The following is a 17,016-nucleotide window of genomic DNA, read 5'->3' as shown; positions in this document are numbered from 1 at the left end:
TTTAACAACCTTTCAGATCAACCATTTATCTTCATACCACGTTACGTTTTATTTCCAGAAGGTCCAGTGATTTCTCCCAGATTAACACAAAAAGCATTCTCCCACTGATACGGTATCTCAGCTTATCTAAAAGTGGCAGCAATCAGATATAAAAGATTTCCACAATCGAACAGACGGGAATTCATCTAACATTTTTGCTGCCGTCATGATCTGCCTTTCGACAGGATTTGTAGTCAGATTGGAAAGCCTTTAATAAATGCATACAGCCTCGTGGAGGCTTTTAACAAAATGCTAGATTCATTATTATGCCATCATATCAGTGCCGGTACGGTGGGTTCCATGTAGAGAAATAATTAGACACGTGTTAGACTACCTTTCCCTCGAAATCAGAATCCTTTTTTTTGACGAAAATAGCTTTTGCCTCCTTGTCACAGCAGATAAACGTCATCGAAACTTGGCATGAGTGTCACTGACTCGCATGATTTCCATTATTTCCCACCATGTGATTTGCTTCAGAAGAATGACGTTGTGTTGTGTAAGACATACAGTATGGTTCGGCCTGGCATGTTTTTGTTTCCACTGATGGTGAAGGATGCAGGAAATTGGTTGTTAATGATTAGAATGATGCCTGAGCTTAATATCCGGTGCTCTGAGATGCACAATAAAATCCTTTGTGTTTGTGACCCTTGCGGGTCCATTTGGTTACATTTGTACACTCTCAGAGTTAAAGTGGTCCATTTGGTTACATTTATACACTCTCAGAGTTAAAGCGGCACTATGTAAACTTTTTAATGAATACAATGTAAAATTTCCATTCTTTATTGATAGTATGTTAATACAATATAACTTAAATAATTGGGGTGGTTGTATTTCGTCTTCCTGCTCTTCTATTGAGACATTTAGATCGTGTCAAAGGTCATGTCTCACCTAGACACACAGGATCTGACACACATTTTGACCTGAAGGTTAAGATTCAATGTATCCCCTGAGCAAGCAGGCAGGCTCTATTGGCTCAATGGTAAAAATGTCAGCACTTGTGCAGGAAACCGGGTTAAAATCTGGGGTAGAAGAGGAAAGTTACATAGTGCAGCTTTACACTCTGGATTTTTACAGTGTCCTGTACCTTCTAGTCAGGGCACAGTGACACTCAATCGTACAATAACACCTCAGCATCAGTTGTTAGAGATACAGTATAAAACAGCATCCCCCAGTTGAGTTTACTTCTCGCCCCCTTGTCGGAGCGGCAGTGGCTCAGGAGGCAGTGCGGCCTCTTGAGAATCGGAAAGGTTCCCGGTTGGATCCCTGCTACCCCCGGTGTTACTTTACTTTATTTATTTGTTTATTTGGTCGGAACAGTGCACATTAGCCCATTAAAACCAGGAAAGCATCTGTGTCACTTAAGATCATTATTATTATTATTTTATACTTTGGCTGTTAAAAAATACATACATACACACATACGGAGTCTACTTTCCATCCGTAGTCATCCAAAAAAACGGTCAGAAGTGTCCTTGAGCAAGATCCCTGAACCGGCTCCCGATGAGCGGGTTGGTGCCTTGCATGGTTTCCGCCGCCATCAGTGTGTGAATGGATGAATGGAATGCACATTGTAAAGTGCTTTGGATAAAGATGCTATATAAATGCAGTTAATGCACCATTTTACCAGTTGGCTTCACAAGAAACTGCCTAACTCTAATCACTGGCTTTAGTTGACGTGACCATCTCTTGTCCTCTGGTGAAACCCCATCATTCACTAAAAGCGCTCTGCATTATAAATAGTAATCTGACACAGCAAACGCTTTTGTAATAATTACTTTTTAATGACATGTAACAGCCAGCTAATTAGAAACAGAAGCAAATTAGAAACTTGAGGTCGACATACAGTACTGCGTGCGCTGTGAGAGGGCTATAGCGAGCTATGTAGCTGCACAGCGTGCCTTTCTGTACTGACTGGGGTTGACCTGAATCAGCATTATTATGCATTTAAACCCAGAAAAGTGGTTGCTGGCCCAAACCTGGATCCTGGCTGTGGATGCCTGCATTGGAGTTGAAGATACATGCAATTGCTGCATTTCTTTAACGTTTATCAAAGCTATCATTTTACTGTACATGAATTTGCTTATAAATTAGGATGGTACTTGAACACCCAAGTTCTGGGGGAACGTTCGCCAAAAATGGCCGATATGGCCGATCTACAAACTCGCAACAGGTCGCAATGCAATGCGTTGTGAGCTTGTATATCTGCTATATCTGGCGAAGATGTTTGGTGTAGAAGGAAACAAGAGCAGACAAAGTACAGAGCCAACTAAAGGATAGAGGGATATAAGTGCAAGTGCGTAAGCGCAAAGAGCAATTATTGTATTATAATTACTGTTATTTGGTACTCTTTAATACAAGTCAAATGCGCCTGCGTCTTTGAGAACAGAAGTGATTTATGAATGAAAGCTATTCATAATTTCACGGCCGTTAACGATCGGGGAGTAATTTAATGTTGGGCTTGACGTAATCGTTCGGAGGTGTGATCGTGTGAAGCAACGCCGAAATGAACTAGCTGTGACAAGAGAAACACTTCGAACGTAGCTCTGTGAATTAAGCTCTTCAGATGAGAGATCTGAGAGACGCCATTAACACCTTTATCTTGACAGATCCCATTTCAATGGTGAGATCTATTTTTACGCACGTCTCCCTTCATCTCATTAACACATTAGGATGAAAGGTCCCCATGTTGACACAGGTCTCTGCTGTTCACAAAGAATGACTGAGCTCTGTTCACAGGGTCATTTAATAGTGACAGGATAGACCCTTCTTACATCTGACAAAAGCTGAGACACCCCCCACACATGCATCAAACTTGTGTTTTAGCAAAACAGAATAGCGAAAATAGATGATCTACAAGCTCACACAGCTTCTTGTGAGCTTGTGAATTGGCTATTTTTGCTATTTTGATGACGCTGGATGAAAGTAAGTCATGATTTTGCCCCCCCCCCTGTGATCTTTGGCTCTTTGGCGCACCCAAGGTGGGCCCGTACCTCAGGTTTTGAACCGCTGGACTACAGTTTGTAGCCACTGACAAACTGATCCCTGATCAGCACACACACATCATATTGCAAACATACCTAGTACTGTACATGTCAGGAGCAACTTCCTGAGAAGCTCGGATCAAGACGGATGACTCATGCCTACTGTAATGAGCCTGAGTGAGCTAACTAAATTAACGCTTGAGAAACGCTAATACCCGCCCCACCCCCTACCGCCCACTCCAACACAAACCAATCCCCCAGGCCCCGAAAGCCCCCCCCCCCAAAAAAAAAACAATGACACACAGTACAGGTCACTTTGACTTTTACAGCATTCGACATGCTGACAAGAATACAGTTAGATGTGGAGTAGTCACTTTGGCTCTTTTGCTGCTACTAATACACTCGCTGCTATTGTGTTTGTGTGTGTGTGTGTGTGTGTGTGTGTGTATGTGTGTGTGTGTGTGTGTGTGTGTGTGTGTGTGTGTGTGTGTGTGTGTGTGTGTGTGTGTGCTGTGTACGTACGTGCAGTCGTGCACGCTTACATATTCACTGTGTGCGTATGCGTGTGTGTATGCGTGTGTGTGCAGTCAAGGACCCAGTTGATGTGTCTATGAGAACTGATATTGATTGCTCTCATTTTCTATCAAGGATCCGTTTGTGTGTGTGTGTGTGTGTGTGTGTGTGTGTGTGTGTGTGTGTGTGTGTGTGTGTGTGTGTGTGTGTGTGTGTGTGTGTGTGTGTGTGTGTGTGTGTGTGTGTGTGTGTGTGTGTGTGTGTGTGTGTGTGTGTGTGTGTGGGGGTGTGTGTGTGTGTGTGTAATGTCATTGTATAGATGTTTGCTTTTTCCTTTTTTCTGATGGTGTTGTTGTTTGTCACTGTCACTGTGCTGCTGCAATGTGCCCAAAGGAGCTGAGCAAAAAGTATTTCACTATTTCTGGACCACGGCTTGATTCAAAGGCTTGATTCATACTTTGTTGCGTGGCGGTGTCAACCGGGCAAAGTGTATAAATCAATCCTTGGCAAAAGGGGTGCACTGCTCAACAGTACACCTGCAAAGCTATGCTTTAACCCATTAAGACCTGGAGCCGATTCTATAAATGTCTTCCAAATCCCAACAGTATTCTTAAAAACTTATGTTTCTATATCAGTGGTGCTCAAACATTTTCATGTCAAGGACCCCCAAAATGATATGTATTTGGCCGCCGACCCCCATCTCAAAATATTCGTTCCAGGAACCGCCAGAAGCAAGATTTGAGTTAAAAATGTTCGCTTTAAAAGAATATATATATTCAAAGATTTGCACATATTTTCATGATTTTTCAAAAATAGCAGATCTACAAGCTCATAGCACGGCACTCAGTGCCGTGCTATGAGCTTTTATATCTGCTATTTTTGAATAGCCAAAGTGTAAAATAATGCTTTTTAGCTCAAATAAAAAATTGACACAGATGCAAAGGTCTTAATGGGTTAATATTAGCTATATTCAGACCAAGGACGCCTGTCTGTTGTCCGCATTTAATTTGATTTAAACACCTCTGTGTTGAGTCACAGTGTCTCAACAGGAAAAACTAAACAAAAACAAATGACAGTCTAGTTTCTGAAATGTCACGTTCCCTAATTCACTTTGCAATCTGATGTGCAAGCCCCCCCCCCCCCCCCCCAGTGTCATATTGATTTGTTTTCTTCTCCTCTTGACAGGTGATGAGCCGGATTATATCATGTCTGAAGTACAGGGAACACTGGAGTTTTCTCTGGAGCTGCACAAGTTTCACAATGTGGATCTGTTTCAAAGGGGGTAAGCATGCATTTTTACCTCTGCTCAGGTCAAATCAATTAATATGTTTTGGCTGAAGGCTTTCAGGGTTTTGTCTCAATGCAGTGTGTGTGTGTGTGTGTGTGTGTGTGGGGGGGGGGGTGTGTGTGTGTGTGTGTGTGTGTGTGTGTGTGTGTGTGTGTGTGTGTGTGTGTGTGTGTGTGTGTGTGTGTGCGCGTGCGTGCGTGCGTGCGTGCGTGCGCGTGCGTGCGTACGTGCGTGCGTCTATACTGTGCGTATGTCTATACTGTACAGTATGTATGTACAGTATGTACGTAAAAAAAAGTAGACCAATTACAGGTAGCATACATGTGTAGTCTCGCCGTGGCCAGCCCTCCAATCTAACTCTACTCCATACGGGGGTCTGGAGAAACTCTCATTGGAAACGGTGGATTTAATGAGCGAGCAGCTCACTCGCTGGGGCGTGGCTAAACTCTGATTGAGTGGTGGCTCACTGGTGAGAGTATGAGGACCGGTGTCTGTATGCATTCTTCCGACTGGGTGGGAAGCAAAATTAGATTGAACAATTACAATTGACTTACTTACTGCAGTCATTTCATTGAGTAGTAGTTTCACATGGACACTATTGATGTGTGGGACTGCCTGTATTGGCAGGAGTGTGGGCTCCGGCCAATAGTGTCAGCTCCATTCAATTTAGAGATGAAACAGTTGATTGAACTAATCAATTTACCGTAATCAATGTTTTTTATTTTAGCTTTTTGCTTTCATTATAAAAAGCAAATCTATCTTTGTTCTTTTTGTGCGGCACTGTTGTACGATGAAGTATTAAAAAGGGCTTAAGTGGTTCAAACTAATACATTTAGTTTATTATAAAAAAAACTCTATTTGAATTTGTTTGTGTCGATTCGTAATTATGCCCCAGAAAAGGTGATTCTTGATTGATCGAAAAAGTAAGCACTTAATACTTTGCAGCTCTAATTCAATTCACTTTTCACCTCATCATTCCCCAGGCTTTCTTTCTTAGTAAAAGCACGCTTGGGATGTGAGGTTAGTGCGTGAATGAGATCACAAAGCAGAACAACCTCGGGCCATAAACAGACACAGCATGAGCAGTCTGAACAACCGCCAAACGCCTGGAGAAATTAAAGTGAAACTCATGAAGGGTGTAGAAGAAGTATCGTACTTTTAGTTGATATTCTGTGCACCCAAAACACTTCTCATTGTCTCTTAGTTACACTAACGTTGTTGTTGGGAAGCACTTTTATACTTATAGCTGAAGTATCGCCTTTGGGCCAAAGTAGATGTATATAGGCCTTAACCTTCAGCAAAGAAGCTGACATGCACACAAGCAAAACAAGCCTGCATAGTGCTGCTTCGCCACGCACTGAACGCTGCATTATGAGTTTGCAGTGGTGGTGTAAAGTAACTAACTACATTTACTCAAGTACTGTACCTAAATACAACTTTGAGGTATTTTTACTTAACTGGAGTATTTCAAATTTTCAGCACTTTTACTTCTACTCCACTACATGTCATAGGCAAATATTGTACTTTTACTCCACTACAATTATTTGAAAACTTTAGTTACTAGTTCCTTTGCAGATTTAGATTATTATTACAAAACATACATTAACCACCTCAGCCATACAGTATACATTTCAGCCATTTGAAAATTGCCGATCTACAAGCTCATAATGCGCCGCGATGCGACGCATTGTGAGCTTGTAGATCTGCTATTTTCAAAAGATTTTTATACATTTGAAAACATTTGAAATGGCCATGGGACATTCTGCATAATGAGTACTTTCTACTTTTGGTACTGTAAGTACATTTTGATACCAAAACGTTTGTACTTTTTCGAAGCTTTTTTTTAAATGACTTGTACCAGAGTATTTCTGCATTGTAGTATTGATACTTCTACTTGAGCAAAGAAATTGAGTACTTCCACCGCTGCACATAGGCTATGTTCAGACTGGCAGCCCAAATCAAAATGTAGCCCTATTATACATTTATCGAGGGTGAACGGCAAAAACAAACGCATGTAAACTGATTTTTGAGAATTAGATTTGAACCACATTCCTAGGTGGTCTGAAATTATGTTTTCTAAAGATGCTTCTGTTGTCTGGATCTGGGGTCAAATGGGGGGAGTGTGGAAGAGAGGTGAAGAGGAGAGTGCAGGCAGGGCGGAACGGATGGAGGAAAGTGTCAGGAGTGATTTGCGACAGAAGAGTTCCAGTAAGAGGTAGAGGGAAGATGTAAAAAGACGGTAGTGAGACCAGCCGTGCTGTACGGCTTGGAAACGGCCCTGACGAAAAGACAGGAGGCGGAGCGGGAGGTTGCAGGATTGAGGATTCTACGATTCATCGCATCTATAGCAGAGGTTCTCGAACCTTTTTAATGTCAAGGACCCCTATAACTCTCTCTGAGAGGGTAGAAATGCAACAACCAAACCATGCATTTTCACCCTCTCAGAGTTACATACCTGTAAGGGTCCATTTGGAACACCCTCAAATAACCCGGAGGGTCCCTGGACCCCACTTTGAGAAGCTCTATATAATTGGCCGTGTTCAGGGGAGGGAGGCTGCACGCGCTCCTATACGGGCTGGGGTCGGTGCCTTCTTAGTGGGGGTGTTGGACGGAGGCGCGACGCCCTCCTGGTGGGGGCTCCTCACTGGCAGGTGAGCCAGGAGGGTACAACAGCAGTGGCAACACAGAAATGTGTGGGGAGAGAAATTAATTGGCATAACGACTAGATTGGTAGAAAAAAGGGATGTGGGACGATTAGTATTTATTGGAGCATGTGAGTGTGTGGGTGTGTTCTATTCTTCTTCCTGATTGTATCTTAACCTAGCACCCATGCAGACAGACAGACAGACAGACAGACAGACAGACAGACAGACAGACAGACAGACAGACAGACAGACAGACAGACAGACAGACAGACAGACAGACAGACAGAATTCCTGTTAAACCAGCAATGGACTAGGATTTCGATATATATTGTGATGAAAATAATGTATCAACAACTGCTGGACTGCCCTGTACTATAATAACCTGCAGTGATGGGAGTGCATTATATTATATTTTATGACGTGAAATAGGGTCGTGTTCCTGCCTCTACGCTGAGTCTGTGGGGAGATTATAAAGTGGCATCTGGGTGGCCTGCCTGTGGCCCGCTGAAATGCCAGCTTTACTCAAATGATTTTCCCTCTCCAAATGGGACGGTGGCCTAAAGCCTTATCCTGCTAATCCCTCCAGCTGAGTGCTCTAATATATTTGTTTTCTACAGGCTGCCATCTTGAACCAGCGGAACAGGGGAGATACAGTTATGATGCAAAATGCTTAAAAGTACTGGACCGGAGCTGCAACTGTCGGTTATTTTCTTAGCTATTATATTCTGTTCAACAATCTTCTCCCTTCTGGCTCCCGAACTGTGGAATTAACTCCCCATTGCTGTTAGAACTGCAGACTCACTCTCAAATTATGCCGTAATCTGAATGAAGACTCACCTCTTCAGACTCCACCTGCAGTATAGCCCGTAGCGCTTGCCCTAGCCTTGACGACCTTGCAGGCTTATGTAAAGGTTAAACTGTCATTTACATGTTATGTAGACCAGTGGTCCGGGGACCACCAGTGGTCCTTGAGGGGGTTCCAGGTGGTCCCCAGCTAAATAATGGAGAGTTGGTAACCAAATGAACCCTTATAGATCTTTAACTCTTTTGAGCGTAAACTCAAGAAACCAGTTTCATTTTACGCTCTCAAGAGTTAAATTATTGTTAAACATCTGCATTACTTAATTAAATAATTGTTATTTTGATCAACGTTTGCCTGTTCTCTCTTCTATCTATGATACCATAGAGTTAAAAATAATAGTAGAACATCAATACAGCATGGAATTGTGGACACAAACACAATTGTATCCAACAATAACAAAACATTCTAAGTCTTGGATCTGAGAGTCTAAATCTCATGAAATGGTGGTCCGAGGCTCAAATGCAGAATAAATAATGGACCTTGATATGAAAAGGGTAGAAAACCACTGATGTAGACAGATGCCAGGTTCATTTGTTGACCTGGCATCCTATAGTTTCAATGCACAGATTATTTATTTTTGGATACTATACTGTTTACTTTAGACTGATGATAGGTTCTTGGTTTACCTATGATCCTAGATGACTATTTCTAGGCATATGTATTACCTCGTGTTTACCTTGATTACTGTAAACCGCTCTGGATTAAGATTGTCTGCTAAATGCCTAAAATGTAAATTCTAAATAATAAGAAAAAAAGCTTAGAAAATGTGTCATAGCTCACTTTGAGATGCTTGAAGGTGATGTGTGCAACAATCCTACTCGTACATACTGTATAGGATCCACATGTGTAGTGTGTGTGTGTGTGTGTGTGTGTGTGTGTGTGTGTGTGTGTGTGTGTGTGTGTGTGTGTGTGTGTGTGTGTGTGTGTGTGTGTGTGTGTGTGTGTGTGTGTGTGTGTTGCGCAGTGTTTGTGTGTGTGTGTGTGTGTGTGTGTGTGTGTGTGTGTGTGTGTGTGTGTGTGTGTGTGTGTGTGTGTATGTGTATGTGTATGTGTATGTGTGTGTGTGTGTGTGTGTGTGTGTGTGTGTATAAATATCTATTTACATGTATAGTATGCACCTCTACATAATTTATGTTTGTGTGTGCAGTCCTGATATGCAACGTGTCATGTGAGAGTGTGCATATTGTGTGTTTAAATAGTCCACGCTCTGTTGGTGTAAAAGGGAACGGCTGCAGCTATCCATTGTTTTCTTAGCAATTATCCTATTCGATTACTTTTTCGATGAGTCAGATAATTGAGAAGCATGTTTTTTTAATATTATTTTTGACACAAGTTTGATATAGCATTGAATTGATTAACTTAAGCGTTATTTTACACTTCGCTGCACAACAATGTCATGCAAAAATAGTGGAAACAGGACCCCTAGTCAGGAAGCTTACTTCCTTTAATGGAAGAGTGAAATTGAATGTCTAAAATCAGTCTCTAGCAGACAGGGGGGAAAAATATGCAGTCGTACAAATTGTAAAGAGACCCTAGAAGACTGATTGCATTTAACCCATTAAGTCATGAGGCCGAATGTCTTCTATATCCCAACAGTAAACGTATGTTGCTATATCAGTGGTGCTCAAAAAGGATCCCCAAAATTATATGTATTTAGCTGCGGACCTCCATCTCAATATTTTGTTCCAGAGACCCCCCAAATCAAAGATTTGAGTTAAAAATGTTTGCTTTAAAATATTTATATTCAAAGATTTGCACAAAGTTTCAAGATTTTTCAAAAATAGCAGATCTACAAGCTCATAGCGCGGCACGAAATGAGCTATGAGCTATGAGCTTGTATATCTGCTATTTTTGAATAGCCAAAGTATAAAATGATGGTTCAAGTGGTTCAAATCTAAAATGACACCGACGCTTTCACGGATTTAAAGGGTTAAACTCTTGATTAAGACCGCATTTGATTTGTAAAGCGGGCGATGGCGATAAGGCCACTGCAGGCTTTTCAGTTTCCTGTAATGGAAACGGAGTTAGAGCGGCGAGGACCCAGATTGCTTCTGATACTCACATTTGGATGGCAGCTGCACAAGGACTCAATTTAATTAGTTGGGAGCCGAGTGTCAAAAACTCAAGCAAACCCAACGCGCCCATCAGTCACCTCACCAGTTCTGTGTTCGCGTGCATTGTACGATGACTGAAATGTGATTGCAAAAATAGCCTACCTCGTGATGCGTTATGTAGATTGATTATTTTCACTATTTTGGAATTAATTAACGGATTAAGGCCTGAGGTTCCGATTCTACAAAATGTCTTCTTAATCCTAAAGGTTCTCTGAAAAGCTTATCTTGTCAGTGGTTCTCAAACTTTTTGATGTCAAGGACCACCCAAAATTATATGTATTTGGCCACAGACCCTCATCTGCAAATGTTTTGTTCCAGGGACCCCCAGAGGCAAAGATTTGAGTTAAAAATGTTTGCTTTAAAAATATGCATATTCAAAGATTTGCACAAATGTTCAAGATTTTTCAAAAATAGTACGCAAGCTCATAGCGCGGCACTCGGTGCCGCACTATGAGCTTGTAGATCTGCTATCTTTTAACCCTTCCATTGTGTTAGGGTCTTTTTTGACCCGCTTTCAAGTTTGAATAGGTAAAAAGTACCCTTATTGGAACGAGGCTTCATGATTTAAAGGGGCGGCCATAGCTGAGTGGTTAGTGAGCCCGCCTAGGGAGCCAGAGGCCCTGGTTGCCCCAGGTACGATTCCAGGCCACGCCAGCATATGTGTCGATGAAATGAAATTTGTCCCTGAGCAAGACTCTTAACCCCTAATTGCTCACAGGCCCTCATTGGAAACAAGCCCGCAAGGACTTTCATGAACGTCCTGTTAAAAGGAATTATCCTTATGATATCCTCAGAAATAGCCATTTTAACGCAACAAAATTATTTATCTACATTTTAATTAATTCTGATGGTCTCAAAAAAAAAAGTGACACTTGTGGTGTTAGGGTCCAAAATGACCCGGCAAAGAAGTGTGGCTCAATTCCCCCCCAAATTGTCAATATTCAATGTTTACATGTTTGAGAGTGAGAGAGACTTGTCCTCAATTAGCATTTGCTATCAGTAAAATAAAGTTTGAGTTTATGAAAAATAAATGACTTTTTACCTTCTATGGTATACGGGTCATTTCGGACCCTAACACCACTAGTGTCACTATTTTTAATAATTTTAACATTTTTTAAAGTTAAAAAACTAAACAAGTATTTATTTTTTGATTTTTTTTGGAAGTGTGTTCTAATTATTATTCTTAATTATTATATTATAGCTAGATAACATCATTATCCATTGCCTTCATTATAGGAAATTTTATGAGTGAATTTTTACATTTTTGTAATAGAAAACGAGATATATTGAAATATGAAACCCTAGCCCTAACCCAACATAATATTTTAAAAAGTGTTTACATGGATATGAATGCATTACAAGTCAGCTATGAGGTGGGAGAAAAAATAATTAATAAAAAAATACTTATTTTTTTGAGTATTTTGGGCTGATTTAAATCACGGGTCAAAAATGACCCGCTAACACCACAAGTGGATGCAGTTTTCTAACACAATGCAAGGGTTAATAGCCAAAGTATAAAATAATGGTTTAAGTGGTTACGTAGATGCGTTCCCGGTTTTAATGGGTTAATAATAATAATAATAATACATACTTTCGGCTAATTTCCGTCAGGGTCGCCACGCAGATCGTGTGTTTCCATCTGCTTCTGTTTTCTGTGTCTTCCTCGGTCACTCCAGCCACCTGCTTGTCCTCTCTCTCACCGCATCCATAAACCTGCTCTTTGGCCTTTCTCTCCTCCTACTCACTTACCCGGCAGTTCCATCTTCAGCATCCTTCTCCCAATATACCCCTCATCCCTCCTCTGCACCTCGCCTCTCTTGTTTTATCCAGCAGCAAGATCAACAATGAGTTAACTTGGCACAGCGTAACAAGTTTGCTGCTTTGACAAATCTATCAAAAGATAAATATCAAAAAGCAAAGGCATAGATATAATGAAATATCAAGCCTGCGATGTGTCTGATAGTAACAGGGGGTTTTGTTCGTTGCACACACACCAATCATCGAGCTGTGAGCTGCCATTTGCTATTTCAATTCATAACCACCAAAACACTATCTATTTCGATTCATAACCACCAAAACATCTATTTAAATTCATAATCACCAAAACACTATCTATTTCAATTCATAACCACCAACACACTATCTATTTCAATTTATAACCACCCAAACACTTCCGTGATTCATTTGTTTGACCTTCAAAACATTTTCTCTGCTGTTTTCCGTCCGGAGGTGGAAAGTAACTTAAAAAGTAATTTTGAGGTACCTTTTGAGGTACCTCATTACTACTGCAATGCACTTCTCATCAGGATCCCTAGCAAGAGCCTTCAAATGCTTCAGGACATCCATTACGGCGCTGCTAGGATCCTGATGAGAGTGCACAAATACGAGCACATCACACCTATCTCACTGGACTGGCTCCCCATCTCCTCCGGGACAGAATACAAAATCTCCCTCTTAACCCATCAATGCATCCATGGTAATGCTCCTCTCTACCTTAAAGGGATGGCTCACCCCCAAAATGACCTTTTTTCTATCAATTAGTCACCCCGTGGAGACTTGAATTTTCTTTTTTTTGTTCTTGTCACATTCCTAAGCCAATAATTTGATGACCGGCAGCGGTTCCGGTAGGAGACACAAAAGAGTCTCCTTTGTGTCTCCTACCGGAACCGCTGCCCACCGGTCCGCTGGTCATCAAGTTATTGGCTTAGGAATGCGACAAAAACTAAAAAATATCCATGAATTCAAGTCATTCAAGTCAAGGGTGAACTATCCCTCTAAGGAACTCCTCAAACCACAAACTCCTCCACTTGCAACCTCTGCTCTGGAAACACCAACCTTCTACGCTATTCAACCTTCAGCTATTCAATTGTATTGCTACTTTTACCTAAGTAAAAACAAAATCAGAGTACTTCATCCACCACTGGCTGTCACTCACACACTTTATCCTCTCAGATTGCCATCGCGCCCCCAGAGACTCAAACAGACGTTCACACTGTGCCCCAGTTCAACTCCACTGTAAAAAATGACCTAATTTTGAAAGACATGTTTGCTCCGCTTCCCATGCCCGCTGTGTGACATGTCATATAAATAGGGACAATGATTAAAGACGATTACAACAACGTTTGTAAACCTCATTTATCTCTTTTAATTATGATGAATTAGGTTTTTTAGCACTATTTGATAGATTTCCAGGTGCACTCTCTTCTTCAGTTACACACACCCACACACACACACACACACAAACACACACACACACACACACACACACACACACACACACACACACACACACACACACACACGCACACGCACACGCACAGCACACAGTTGACTTGAGGTGCGTTATTATGTCCGATTCATAATTCATCACATTCATTTTTTCCCCCACGTTAATTATTTAGCTACATTTTGTACAAATGTTGTTTAACATGCCTGCTGTACTATCTCCAAGTCTTAACCAATGAAGAGAACATCTTGGTACTTCTAGTAGTGTGGGGGGAAGCAGTGCTCAGATGTTCTGCTTAAAGGTGCAGTAAGGGATATTTCTTGTTAAAACAAGTGTCAAATAGCTCTATAAACTGATAGCAATCATTGCAATCATAGAGTGTTTGTTCAGTAGCTCTCTCTAGCTCTTTAATACACAGAAAATACATTTTCAGGTCGGGATGCCATGATTATCCAATCAAGAGAGAGTGTGCATACAGGATACAGGATAAGCAAGTGAAATTGGAAGTGATGACACAAAGAAGTGAGCAGACACAATGAGAACTGTAACTACAGTGAAGCTGATAAATGGGTACAATCTCCTGATTGGCCATGAAATTGACCCCCCCCCCCTGAAAATGTATTTTTTGTTTATTAAAGAGTTAAAGTAATGGGGAGACCCCTGTTACTGAACACACACTATATAGATATTATGGTTACTGTCAGATTATAGAGCTAACCTTTTAACACGTTTTTTTTAACCCAAAAGATATCACTAATAATAATACATAATGTGTTAATGTAGGCCTTCTGTATGTTTTATATGGATAATACAAAATAAGCTCAGAGGTGCACTGTGGACAGTTCAACAACCTGCATCATTGCTGGTAATTTGAAACATCTTATTCATGAAAGAACAATAGTTTCTATTTCAATGTTCTTTAAGGCCAGTTGCAGGAAATGGCACCGGTCTGGACAAGCCAGACCGGTGCCATTTGGGGAACAATGGGGAAAATGATTGTAAGGAGTTGCAAGTACAGTAGTTGCATTGGTGTGGACTTGCTTTTAGATAGATATAGCACATATTACTTTCCACCACTGACTACTGGAACCCTGACTATGTGTACTGACGGCACTCTCTACCCCTCTTTCAGGTTCTACCAGATTCGAGCAGCCCTGAAGGTGTCACCTCGCGTGCCACACAGACTGATAGTGTCAACGCGGGGAAATACAGGTAACAACAACTCTATATCACAGAGAAGATTGTGTTCACATCTTGCACCTGTGTTTAGGCCAGGTGCTGGACATCAAGGCAAGAATCAAGAAGAAGAAGAAGGTAAAACATCCGCACACTGGTTTAAAGCTCCCAAGACTTATTTTATTAACCCATTAAGACTGGGAACGCATCTCTGTCATTTTAGATGTCTTTGGCTATTCAAAAATAGCAGATATACAAGCTTGTAGCGTGGCACCGAGTGCCGTGCTAAGAGCTTGTAGATATGCTATTTTTGAAAAATAGTGAAAATGTGTGCAAATCTTTGAATATGTATATTTTAAATGGAATATTTGTAAAATATTTTGTTCCAGGGTCCTCCAGAAGCAAAGATTCTGGAAGAGTTACAATTGTTCGTTTGAGTTACAAATCTACAAGCTCATAGCGCGGCACTCGGTGCAGCGCTATGAGCTTGTATATCTGCTATTTTTTAATAGCCCAAGAAATTGAAAAAATGACACTGATGCGTTCCCAGTCTTAATGGGTTAATGGCGCGACGTTTTGACCTTATAGGTCTTCATCAGGCAAATGATCAGGCAAATAATTTGCCTGTGCGGATGTTTTACCTTCTCCTCAACAACAACTCACATGCCTTCATACTCCTGTCACAGTGTTCCATACATATTTGCTAGTTTGAGGTTGTAGTTTTTTTCTTTCTTTTTTTTGGGGGGGCATCGTGATACTTTCTAAAATGTTCATAAATAGAGCAAATAGCCAATCTGAAAGCTCACATCGTGTCAAGATGCGATGCGCTGAGCTTGTAGATCAGCTATTTTTGTATAAAATAGGGCTTGATTGGTCACGCTCTCTAAACTGTGGCTATGTTTTAGAAGACATCATTTGGGATGAGCTGGGTCTTAAATGTACGGTAGCATAAACATGTACCGTGGTGTTGAAATGAGCGTGGGAATGGAGAAAAACAAAGCGAGTTTGTGTACTGTATGAAACAGGGAACAATTTCATGGCTACATTCTTTGTCGGAATAACACACAATCTGTTGGACATGGTTTTGTTTGAAGTGTTTGAAAACTGTAATCTTTCAGAATGTCTTGTCTTTTATAGCGCATGGCTAACGCATGGCCAACAAAAAAACATCCCACAGCATCAAGTGCTCCCTCTCAGTGGTGGAACAAGTACTCAAATTCTTTACTTAAGTAAGAGTATCAATACTGCAATGTAGAAATACTCTGTTACAAGTAAATGTCTGGAATTCAAAATGTACTTGAGTAAAAGTACAAAGGTATTGCCATTAAAATGTACTTAAAGTACCAAAAGTAAAAAGTACTCAGTATGCAGAATTTTGAAAATAGCAGTTCTACAAGCTCACAAAGTGTTGTGAGCTTGTAGATCTGCTATTTTCAAATAGCCAAATATAGGGCTGAAGTGGTTAATATAGGTTTTGTAATAATAATCAAAATCTACAAAGTAACAAGTAACTAACAGTTTTGGAGTAACAATATTTGCCTCTGAGATGTAGTGGAGTACAAGTAAAAGTATTGCAAATTGGAAATACTCCAGTAAAGTAAAAATAGCTCAAAATTGTACTTAAGTACTGTACTTGAGTAAATGTACTTTACTTTCCACCACTGCTCCCTCTGGACTGTATTTGTCACACAACTGTGTGCGTCCTCATGTTATTATTATTTAGCGGTTTGACATCTGCTACCGACGCCCTTTAACAGAGCTTCTGTTAGAGCGATAACTATGGGTTTCTTAACATACAGGAATCCATGCATGTCAGGAACACTGAACAAACCATCCAACAAACCTCTCTCTCTCCACTCATTCCACATGACAACCTCCCATGAGCAAGAATGCTGAATTCATGGCGTTTTCTTTATTCAATTTACAGTGCTCAGAATTTACGCTATAATGCATGTATAAGCTCCGCCTTGGCAAAATGTATGTACGTACGTGGCTGCCTGGATTTAACGTGCACATAATGTAACAGCTGTTTTTCAAAACCCATAATGACTGGAATGCACAAAAGCTCACACTTAATACATTACATACTATGAGCTTGAAGCGTGATTATCTTTGGCACGCGACACTGTCGTACAGAGTATAAGTATACATGGATTAAAGTCGATCTACAAG

At 40.8% G+C, this 17,016-nt stretch overlaps 1 protein-coding gene across 1 annotated transcript in view; it reads left to right on the top strand.

Annotated features, from left to right (window-relative positions):
- Positions 1–4,738: 4,738 nt before the first annotated feature.
- fam135b (family with sequence similarity 135 member B) overlaps positions 4,739–17,016 on the top strand; it is a gene marked incomplete at both ends in the record, with an annotated part of 65,188 nt that continues 52,910 nt past the window's right edge. Inside the window, 2 exons of the mRNA XM_080442600.1 lie at positions 4,739–4,815; positions 14,801–14,880. Of these exons, the coding sequence (XP_080298726.1) occupies positions 4,739–4,815; positions 14,801–14,880 (157 nt within the window). The remainder of the gene's footprint in view (positions 4,816–14,800; positions 14,881–17,016) is intronic.

The sequence above is a fragment of the Gymnoscopelus braueri genome, assembly GCF_963280865.1.
Source record: "Gymnoscopelus braueri genome assembly, chromosome: 11".
NCBI lineage: Eukaryota > Metazoa > Chordata > Actinopteri > Myctophiformes > Myctophidae > Gymnoscopelus > Gymnoscopelus braueri.
The sequence above is the reverse complement of the archived record's forward strand: the minus strand, read 5'-3'. Positions and strand labels throughout refer to the sequence as shown.